This window comes from Rhodamnia argentea, chromosome 6, assembly GCF_020921035.1.
Source record: "Rhodamnia argentea isolate NSW1041297 chromosome 6, ASM2092103v1, whole genome shotgun sequence".
In the NCBI taxonomy this organism is placed as follows: domain Eukaryota; kingdom Viridiplantae; phylum Streptophyta; class Magnoliopsida; order Myrtales; family Myrtaceae; genus Rhodamnia; species Rhodamnia argentea.
The window spans coordinates 4,038,072-4,049,747 of NC_063155.1; the positions used below are offsets into that span (position 1 = coordinate 4,038,072).

Here is an 11,676-nt window from a genome sequence, read left to right on the forward strand (position 1 = left end):
GGCTTTAGGACACCGGCTAAATGCAGTGACATGTTCCTTTCTCTTCTCAAGCAGACATATAATCTTATGTTTTCATCTGTCTTTTCTCGGCCCCGTGATGCCCCCGCCTAATCGGAGAACAAAATGAGAGGACAGGGCGGCCTGTCTATATTACAAATCCGTCCGGGATCGTCGTGTTTCTCAGTGTGACGGTGACGCCGGATCTGATGTAGAAACCTTCCGAAGATCTGTCAGCTTCTTGTATTCCCTGCAAAAAGAATGGTGGAATGTGATCTGTCTGAGAACTGAATGAATAAGCGTCTGGTTCCGTGTACGAAATGAAATCTCTTCTAGGCTGCGTCTCGAGGGGGAATTCGATTCGGCGTACCTCGGAATTCGCAATTACGACATTCTTCCCGATTCTTGCATTTTTGTCAATGATGCATTCCCTGCACAAATGTGTAGAGAGACTCAATTCCAAGGCCAGAGTGCATAACGATCATAAAGAGATGAAATGATGACCAAAATTGATTAATGAAAAGATTTAGGAGCATTGCGATACTTGATTTTCGTGTTCTCTCCGATGCCGATTGGGACTTTTCCCTCTGCAACCAGCGCGGCTACTTCAGCATTGGTTTCATAGAAGTCGGCTCCGAGCATCACCGTGTCCTGCAACGCAATGTAATAAGTCGAAGCAGAACATGTCATACTAAGCAGCGAGTCCCTAAATAAGATCATAGTAAACTTACTAAAGTAGCAATTTTCCGACATGTTCAGTTCACTTAACATCAGAGTAAACTTTGATGCTTACCTTTAGGTGAACGTTAGCATTTATACGCGATCTGATACCGACGACGCTGTGCTCTATGAAGCAGTTATTTAAGAAGCTCCCGTGCGACACAATCGAATCAACAACCTGAAGAAAGGATGAACGGTTGGCCATAGATTGGTAGGACAAAAGATGTCGCGGTACATTCTTTCCGTCCCTGATATAAACTACGTGAAGACAAATGCAATGTTACCGGGTTCATGGAATGGGGAATGTAACTTAAACCTCACCTTGCTGCTGTCAATCGTGGATGGTGGCAAGTTCCTTCTTGATGTGTATATCGGCTTTGTCGCGTCATAAAAGCTAAATCTTGGTGGCTGAAAGATAAAATACGAAATGATCTGTACGAGTTAGAGCTCTTAATAAGAACACAGAACATGTAAAAATTGATTTCGACATCATTCGTTCTGTTCCAGATGGAAACAGAAAGAGGCATTGAAGCTTGACGACGACGAGGAGATACAATCAAGTTAAGTAATGCACTTACATGCTCGGTGAGGGCGAGGTTTGCCTCAAAGAAGGATCTGATGGTCCCAATGTCTTCCCAGTAATCATTGAACAGATAAGCCTGCAAGAGCTTTTCGATAAATCTGTTAATGCTGATACCTAGAATCCTAGCTAATGAACGACATACATGCTTCATCCTGGACAATGAGCATGAAAAAATTCCAACCTTTATGAAGAATTCGTTGGCAGAGGCAGGAATAATTTCTGATCCAAAATCATTGGCAGTGGGAAAACGCCACCTGACTCGACAAAGAGGCATAGTGTTAATCTGATCAGCCTAATATGTGCCAAAGGTCTGCACAATTGTGCTATGGGAAACGCGACTCCGAGGGAATCAGTACCTTAAGAGATTCAGAAGTATCTCCTTCTTGAAGATGTAGACTCCCATGGAAGCGATATATGGTTTCTTCTTCGCTTCATCCCGTGATAGACCCAGAACCGTGGTATCCACTTGCTGAAGCGTTGATTTGTATCAGCATGTTACCAGTTTCTGATTATGACTATAAGTTTGAAATAGTCTTCCGGTTTTTGTAAGTACCATTGCTTTGAGCTCTGCTCCTCTGGGCTTCTCGCTGAAGGAAAGGATCCTTCCTTTGTTGTCGATCTTCATTAAACCAAAGTCCGAGGCCCGTCTATGTAGAAACAGAAGAAAGCTTGTTAAATGGGTAATCTGCATCATGAATGAATGCAAGTAATATAGCATTGCTAATTGGATGCAGGAAATGGAGACAGATGAGCTTGGTCCTGAAATTTCGGTGTTTTAGGTAAGTTGGAGAAATGTCATTAGGCATGGAAAAAGACCTGGGTTTGATCGAATCAGTGCTCTACCTGTCATCTACTGGCAAAGAAGCAAGGGTGATATCCGCCCCGCTCTGTCTATGGCTCTGAGATGAAGATATAAAATCATGTGTGAGAGTGTTATAAACACATAAAGATGCTGTTAAGAAATGAGACTAATCCCATTAAGATGCCCCGGAGTTCTGCAACGGTTCATTACCTGAACAAAATCCATATAGTCCATCCTATATAAGTGATCCCCGGATAGTATAAGGACATCCTCAATCTCCTTGTTTCTCGCATCCTGCATCAGGAAGGAACGAGTTGTTTGCCATTGTTGTCACGTGATGGACAAGTTTTTTCAGGTTGGACATTCCCATTGGACATACAGTTTTTGGTCTAGTAGGAAAAGGGTCAAAGTGAGATGCATCATACAGTTGTGTCGGTTATTGTTCGGATTCAGTTTCTACCAGGAAATATGGAAGCTAGCTGTTACTGCACCAACCTACTGGAATAACAAGAGCATCAATGCCTCTCCCTAAGGTTCATTCTTGAGGAGGAAAGAAACAAAGGGGCAACCTTAAAATTGATCATCGGCTAATTCACATGTAAAGGCCGACTATGGAGAACAGAACCTAGTCCAGAACATTTTAAAATTTCATCCGAACCACTTCCATATGTTCTGTGATTCCTAAAAATGATCTGCTTTTAAGGTATCTCATGGGCATTCGACTCTGAGCAAACAGGCGATCTCGGTAAATTTCGACTCCTGTAGAACATTAGAAGTGCATATAATCATCATGTCTTGAGATTCTGAGCTAAGCATCCTGATAGTGTTGCATAGTACCTCAAAAAGCCAATGGAACTGGCGAACCGCATCCGCAGTGCCCTGGAACCACCTCTTACCCGCCTCTCCTGGAGTTTGGGTTGCTGCAAGAACCTGGCCAAAAAATCAGCCCGAGTAAGCCTCAGTTTACAACTCCAAAACAAACTTCCACCGCCGGAGATTCATTCATAAGCGACTCTATAAATCAAACAGCCTACAACGAGATACAATAAGTTGTGGAAATGTTATTACCTCGACGTAGCCATCTCCAAAGGTGACTCCGCTGCTGAAATTGTAAGCGCGGGCGAGGTGCCTGTTGAGCGATGCTGAATTGAACTGAGTGAGGATGTAGACTTTGTTGATTCCGCTATTAATGCAGTTGCTCATCGGCACGTCAATCAGCCTATACGCACCCCCAATCGGAACCTACAGGTATGAGCAAAAGAAACACAGCAAATTCGGTAAGAGTCATTCTATCAAAATAGTTGATTGCAATCCATACAGGACACTCGTTTGTAGAGTCATAGAACTGCCTGTGATGCTTATAGTTCGGGCAAAATTGCTAGGCAGAATCGCTTTTCAGCGAGCAAAACTCAAGAAACATTTGGCAAGCCATGTATGAACCCGATCTAGGGCTCTTGTGTTTGTCACTGAAGTCAATTTTATAGGACAAATTCAAGAGAAGGTCGGAGGTAAAGAAACGATGTCATAAAACTTACGGCAGGCTTGGCCCGGCGTTTGGTAAGAGGGAAAAGACGAGTACCGGCGCCGCCTCCCAGTATAATAGCCACAACTGTCCTTGCATCCCTCTTTTCCATCTCCAAGTCCCTCAGCTGCACATGTAACCTTACATAGAAGCTAATTTTATTGCTTAATGCAACTGCATCACCAAGTCGAATTACATTCGGCATTCAAAATCCATTTCCGGGTCGCATTTGGTTAGTCAGAAAAGATTGCTCTATTCAAGAAGTGAACAGAAATTGCAGACTATCCGGCCTGACGCATAAATGTCTTGAATGAACATACCAAACCTTGTAACTAGAAACACTAACATCAATCCAGCAATTTTGTGTTTTCGAACAAGTACATGGTGCACACGACATAGGATCTTCTAATCGATGTTCCGTAATTCTCCGAACATGGTATTCTGACGTTCTCTCAGTTCGGCAGGTCACTTTCTTCATGCTTAACTACTTCCTCAACCAAAAAAGGGAAACACTGGTTGTAGACAAGACGTCTGCCATCTTAAGCTTTACATAGTTAAAAATTTGAAAAAAAAAAAACTTCCAAATGCTTACTGCCCTGGAGACCTCTGTCCTATTTGTACATAATGTAAACTACGCTATCTTTAGTTACTGAATGAATCAAAAACTAAACAAAGTGCACACTCATGAATGGGTAAATTGGCTTTCGCACTTTCTTGAACTGCAAGTTTCTAGCGAGCTTCAAGCTCTTAGCTTTACCTTGGCCTCGCCTGCGATGTCAGCAGTGAGAGACATGGACACACGGCTCCTGACATCACTCTTTCCATTGACCCTCCCATGACCCGGATGGCTCATCTTCAGCTTCTTCCCCATCAACTCCCCGTTACAGAACTTCGCCATCTTCCAGCTCCGGCCTGCCAATCCGGCCGTGCTGCGCAGCTGCCCTGCCGCCGAGAGTGACACCCGGCCATCGGCTGAGACCGCCATCACCTGCTCAAGATTGAAGGGAGAAAGAGATTGAAATTTGGAGAAGTGGGATTGTTTTAGTGTTTTGTGCGTTCATTAAGACTATGGACACTGAACTGGGGACAGAGAAGGGAGAGAGATTTTGGATTACATGGAAATGCATGGAATTGGAAGATTGGGCCACGTTATCTTCAGTAAATGCCGACCACCAATTCCTTGTGTTTGCTTGTGGTCCTCTCGAAAAACTTCTTGCATGATACAAACTTGCAGCTAGTGACTCCTGGCCATTCTGCTTTTGATTATGAAACTATGTCTCAGGGAATATGCCCCCTTTTCTCAGTAAGTAAAAGGATTAGAGATGGACGACCGGTGTTAAAGATCCCGAATGGACGATCCCACTATCAAAAGCTTAAATTGAGTCATAATTACTGCACATCGCCCTCGATCCGAAGGTCCGATTTCGAAGAGCCCATCATCGCAGCTCCATCAAGATGGTGCTAATTAGGAAGACTCTCCACATGATGTATCACGCCACCATGTGATTTCTTGTTTTAGTCTGGTTCTATCTTATCTGATAGAAAAACATCATCGTCATTAACTCAAATCAGATTACATCATCTCTATATATATATAGTGAGCATTAGGGCTCACTAATTATAGAAAAAACTAGACTACCCTTTCAACACTCCCCTTCAAGTTTGGGGCATAAACATCAAAGAGCCCCAACTTGTTACACAAAGTAATTACCCTACTGCCCTGCAATGACTTAGTGAAAAGACCAATAAGTTGGTCTTGAGTCCGTATGTATTGAAGTGTTATGCTATTGTTTTGAATCTTTTCTCGCACAAAATGGCAATCTACTTCAATATGCTTCGTATACTCATGAAAAACTGGATTTGAAGCAACATGGATAGCAGACTAATTATCACAACACGTAACCGAGGGAGTTGAAGATGACATACTAAGTTCAAATAATAACATCCTCAACCAAATCAACTCACTAGTCACATGAGCCATGGCCCGATATTCCGCCTCAACACTCGATTGAGACACCACCTGTTATTTCTTACTTTTCCAACTCTCAAGATTGCCTCCCAAGAATACACAGTAACTAGTAACTAGAAGTTGATCGCCTATCAAAAGGACAACTAGCCCAATCAGCATCGTAGTAGCCGATAACATCAAGTTGGTGAAAAGTCCAACCATAATGGATGGCAAGAGAGATGAAAACACGAACGGAAGGCATCTTTACTACAGGGGAGAATGTATCATCATAATCAACTCTATATGTTTGGGTGTAACCTTTGGCAACTAGATGTGCCTTTAGACGCTCAACAGTGCCGTCTAGTCGAAACTTCACTCTGAAAACCCAACGGCACCCCCACGCCCCATTTCCCAACAGGTAATTATGTAAGTTGCCATGTCTCATTATTCTGTAGCGCTTGCATTTCATCCTCCATAGTCCGCCGCCTACCTGGATGAGCAAGAGCCTCTACAACGGTACTTGGCATAGACACAACGGATAAAAAAGCAACAAACGAGAAATATGTAGGAGAAAGACAATCGTAGGATAAAAATTGAAAAAGAGGATAACGAGTATATGTATGACAAAACAATCCACTATAGGGAGTAAATCGAGAATTGGGTTGACCAACACAAGAATGTATACCTTTGCGCAATGCAATGGGAATATCAACAGTAGAAACCGGCTCAGAGGTAACTGGTGGATCGGAAGATGGGACATTGATCGGTGAAGAATCATGCATATCCAATGTAGGCGGCGATTGTACTACCTCACGTTGAATATATTGGCGTCGCCGATAGGTCTTGTCGCCGAATTGAAAACTAGGCGATGACGCCGACGACTCAGGCATACTCGCCAAGGAAATAGGCGGTAGTGGAGCTATAGTCGAAGATAGAACATCTTCAGAAGGACCCGCTATAGAGGAGTAATATGACCAATCTTAAAAAAAAGTTACATCTGCTGAGACATACAACCGCCGACTAACCGGACTATAACACTTATATCCTTTCCGAGTTCAAGAATATCCAAGAAACACACACTTGTCGGCCCGTGGATTGAGCTTATCATGACTAGGAGCAAGGCGATGTACAAAACAGGCACATCCAAACACACAAAGAGGTAAAGTAAAAAGCAAACTTTTGGGATTGATAGTAGAGAAAGGTATGCCCCCATGAAGCACCGAGGATGGAAGGCAATTTATGAGATAGCATGCTGTAAGGATAGCATGCCCCCAGTACATTTTGGGAAGGTTCATATGAAAAAGGAGGCAATGGGCCACATCTAGGAGATGGCGATTTTTTCGTTCAGCCACCCCACTCTATTGGGGTGTACGGGGACAAGAAGTCCGATGCAAAATCCCATGAGATATAAGAAATGACTGAAAGCCGGAGGAAACAGCCATATATTCTTTGGCATTATCAAAACACAAACATTTAATAGAAACATGATATTGATTGAGAATTTCAAAGTAAAACATACGAAAATAAGAAAAAACTTCAGTTCGATCTTTTATTAAATATAACCACATCACTCAGAAATAATCATCCATGAATGCAACAAAATATTTATAACCCGACATATCATCGACACAACACGGTCCCTAAACATCAGAATGGACCAACTTAAAAGGACTTGACACACAACGCTGGACACGAGAAGGAAACGACACCCGATGGTGTTTGCCAAATTGGCAAGAATCACACTGGATAGGACTCATAGATTTTGAAACATGTGAAAAATGGTGAAGAATGTCATGTGGTGGATGACCCATACGACAATGCATATGAAATAAGTCGAAAGCGGTTTTCTTTTGAGCAGCCACAGTAATAAGGTCCTTGTTCGGATAGTACAATCCATTAGATTCATGTCTTCCACCAATCATCCATCCGATCCTCGGATCCCGAAAGACGAAATAAGTGGAAGTAAACGTTACGTAACAATTCAAATCTCTAGTAAAAGAACTAACAGAGAGCAAGTTACATGGGAAAGTTGGCAAATGATAAATAGATGAAAGAGTAAAAGAGGGACCCAAGGCTGCATTCCCTTGACTAGTGATATGTGATTGTGAACCATCAGCAAGTGTAACGTAACTAGGTGACGTAGAAATTGTGACGTCCTGAAATTTAGTTGACTAAAAGAAAATTTCAAATTCCAGCGTGTAAAGTGAAATTTGATCTTGAAGTTTTAATAGTCGACGATTGGCTATTCCGAAGCGGTTGTCAGAAAAAGTCAAGTTTGAATCATCAAATTTTGACTTTTTCAATCGATACTCATCGCGTGTATTTTGGTCTCGTCCGAACCCAAAAAGAAAAAAATACCATTTTTGCCCACAGATGATCGAATCAAATGACGTCCAAGATCCATTTGTCAAAATTACGTTTTTGCCCTAGTATTTATGGGTAAAGAACGAACTTATTCATGGGTGTGACTTGAATTTAATTTTTACCATGGATTCCATGTTTATATATATATATATATATATATATATATATATATATGTTATCTTGTGATCTTTTAGGGTTTTGTTAGTTTTAATTAGCTAAGTCTTTACGTGGGATGTGTAGAGGAAAGAAGTAGGCCCATTATCATTGTTTTCTTTTATCCCTACCGAATTTTACTCCCATCCCTTTCTAGTTGTACTTCAACCAAACTCTTCCCTAATCAGCCGCACATCACTTTTTCCCATTTGATTCTTTTTCCCTTTTTCCTATGTCAGCAAGGCCGACCTCACCACAACTTGCAGACCAAGTTCCGTAGACCCATGTGACCCATCTCTCTCTCTTATACTCTCTCTCTTTAAGCCTTCCTTTTGCACGACAACAGTCCCACACCTACACATCATCTTCTTCTTCTTTTTGGGTCTCCAACCTGCAACTTCTTCTTCCTTTATTTACCTATAACTTACGTGCGAACCAGCCCCAACTTCACCCGACCACCTCACTTCACCGCTACCATCACCTAGCCTCCGCCTTCGCTCACCGTTGCACCACCATACCTCCGCCTCCCCTCGACGCCGTCGCGCCTTCCCCGAACTTCTTGCTTTGCTGTCGCGCCACCCTCAAACCGCGGGAGCTCACAAAGCCGAGGGCCAACGCGGCTCGCGCCGCCGTGCCCGGTTCGACGTCGTCCCGCCGCGACACCATACGCCCCGACGCACTTGTACAGCCCTTCGAACCACTTCTTAGCTACCACTCGAGACCCATGGACAACTCGTGACCTTGTTTTTGTTGCTCGATTTTCCCCGTACCCGAGCCTATTATTGCTGGGAGCCTTGTTCCGACGCCCACGGTGACTCCCGGTTGCGCCGTGCTCAGACCCGACGGCCGTTCGACCACCCCGTGCCCTTGATCTGACCACCCACGGCCACCGCCACCTCCCGTTACGTTGCCGACGCCTTGCCGTGGAATGTAACTCACAAGACCGACGCCGACCCAACCCGAACCAAGGCCAACTCGTGAACTTGAACCGACTCGGACCGACGACGCGCTAATCACGACGCGCTAATCCGAGGACCGACATGCGAGTTCCGTTGATTGCCGCGAACCCGAACGCGGATTTAAATTCAAGCTCGCGCCGCCTCGCACCCGACTCGACGTTAAACGCGGGAGTTGTGAGTTAACCCCTAAACTCTGACTAAGGCATTAACTGCGTTTAAGGATAGATTTAATATTATTAACGGCTAATTAGTTTATTTAGTTGTGGTCGAATAATTTAATTGTCTATGATCAAGTTATTTACCCGAAATCGAGTTCGCTAAATATGTTGGTAGTATTAATTGGAATATGGATTAATTAATCGCGTAGGATTAATTAAGTGGAATTAGTATAGTTAATTACGTTAATTAATTATTACTGTACGATTATTGTATCATTGGGTGATTATTTGGTGACTATGAAATATTATGACTTATGTGCATTTGATGATTGGTTATTTTGGTTATAAATGCAAAATTTGGTGAATAATATACGTGTATGTGTGGTCGCATGTGAACCAGAATTTTGAGCATAAAAATGGCCTTGAGTCAAGTTTTGAGCACGAGTGTTTGTGGGTTCATTTGAATTACATGCAAAGATATAAAATTGGCTGGTTGCCTGTCGTGCTTGTGTGATCACATATTGGATACCGTCTTCTCGGGTACGTGAGAACGAAGCCGACCCCCGGGTACGAGGGTTCGAGTCCGGTAAGTTTGTGCCGAGGGTACTTGGAACCACACGATTTATCGGATGCCGGTCGCAGCTTGTGACGGACCGACGCTCCTTACGAAATGCCTCGATTGTTAGTCCATGTCAAGGGTACTTGGAACCACATGGCTTGTCGGTCGCTATCGCCGAAGGAATGAGACGAAGCCCGGTTCTGCCGGAAGAGCATGGTTTTGCTAGACCGGGATCGATCATTATTAACTGGAACACATGTGATGCATTGTGTATGCGAATTGTGATGAGTATTCTAGTTATATGCCTTGGCTTTATGCAATTAATAGCATGTTTTATGAACTGTTCATGTGTGGGCCAAGGTGGGATAATATTGCATGTGATTGACAATTCGATACTATGTTTGAACATTGTAATATGATATGAGTTGCACGTTATTACTATGCCATTGGTATTGCTTTATATGCATAAGATGCCTTGAACGAGTCGGTGTCCTATTTGAACTTAGGCGTTGACTCATAGAGATTTTATATCTCACCCGTTGTTGTTAAATGTTTTCGGGATCGTGATGCCACTAGTCCACCCGGTGAGGTTTGGAGTCCCAGTAGACCGGTCCTACGGTGTTACTCATCTCCCTGTCCCCGGGTCCCACCCGATTTGGGAGCACCATATTACGACCATCCGGGTCGAGGAGGGGCTAGGCTTTTTGGTACGTCACGTTTTTAAAGCCTGGTTCCTCCGAGATAGTGACATTTTATATGGGCCGCTTTGAGGATTTGATGGACCACCATCTGCGCCCCCGAGCCGGACATGGGACCTTATGGATCTAGATACTCCGGATGGAGAGGTTGAGGATCCAGATAGTGATGTGGACTCTGCCTCCGGACCACCGCCGGGTTTCCACCCTTGATTATGACCGTAGGGACTTTTTGTTGAGACCTTTTGTTATAACCTGGGAGGGTGAGGATAGCCCCTCTAGTTGTTGTAGATACGAGTTAACCCCGACGACCCCTATTTTTTTTGTTGGTCACGTGGAGGCGCCCTAGAGAGTAGGCTTGTAGATATTACTTTGACTCCCGAGGGTTAAAAAATATCTATAAAACGAATAAAAAGTTGTTGCTTAATTATTAGATATTATTGTTACCCTACTTTTCTATCCCTATTGTTTGATTTATTGTTTGGGAATTGTACATTCCGCTTGCGTCAATTAAAATATAAATAATAGGTCGATGACGTGCCTGGGACGTCATCCTTTTATGACCTAAGGCGATTTGGTAGGGTTGTTGAGGGCCCGGGGATCGGGACGTGACAACCCCGCCCAAGGTGGTATCAGAGCGAGGTTAGCCTAAACTACTCGGTCATAGCCTGGAGTAATAAGGAGCGTTGGGTTTTTGGGATAATTAGTAGGATTAAAATCTCGTGCATGTGTTTGTTACTTAAAGTTTTAAGGCGGTACGCCTCGCTTTTTCTTACGTGTCACTTTGGGGTGAACAGGGCTCCATAATCAACCCGCAAGATGAACAACCGTAATGCCAAGGCTCCTATGGGAGGAGCAACACAAGAAGACCCCCGAGTAGATGGATTGCTACGAGCGATGGAAGCATTGGGAAACATTGTTGGGCAGCAGGTGAGAAACCGGGAAGCTGCTGCTGCCGCCGCCGCTACCGCTCCTCCCGAGGACCCGATAGCTGGAAACGGGAATGGTGGCCAATTAATGCATAAGATGGTGAAGCAATTCTTGGACCTCAAGCCGCCAAAATTTTCGGGAGTAGGAGATCTCGAGGCTGCCACTCTGTGGATAAAAGAGCTAGAGAAGACATTCGCTTTATTGAGATGCAATGATGAGGACAAGGTGACTCTAGCAAGATACCGGTTGCAAGGGAATGCCAAGCACTGGTGGGAAGCCTCACGTG

General features: G+C 43.8%; 1 protein-coding gene across 1 annotated transcript; it reads right to left on the reverse strand.

Moving 5' to 3' along the window:
* On the reverse strand, positions 1-4,759 carry LOC115744865 (glucose-1-phosphate adenylyltransferase large subunit 3, chloroplastic/amyloplastic). Its single transcript, XM_030680253.2, has 15 exons — positions 4,382-4,759; positions 3,638-3,751; positions 3,171-3,344; positions 2,940-3,032; positions 2,313-2,396; positions 2,144-2,199; positions 1,854-1,947; positions 1,657-1,769; positions 1,482-1,554; positions 1,296-1,376; positions 1,039-1,125; positions 791-895; positions 542-648; positions 368-428; positions 1-247 (listed from the first exon to the last, which is right to left on the reverse strand). Exons 1-15 carry the CDS (start codon positions 4,607-4,609, stop codon positions 146-148), a joined length of 1,572 nt encoding a protein of 523 aa, XP_030536113.1. The 5' UTR covers positions 4,610-4,759; the 3' UTR covers positions 1-145.
* Positions 4,760-11,676: the final 6,917 nt, after the last annotated feature.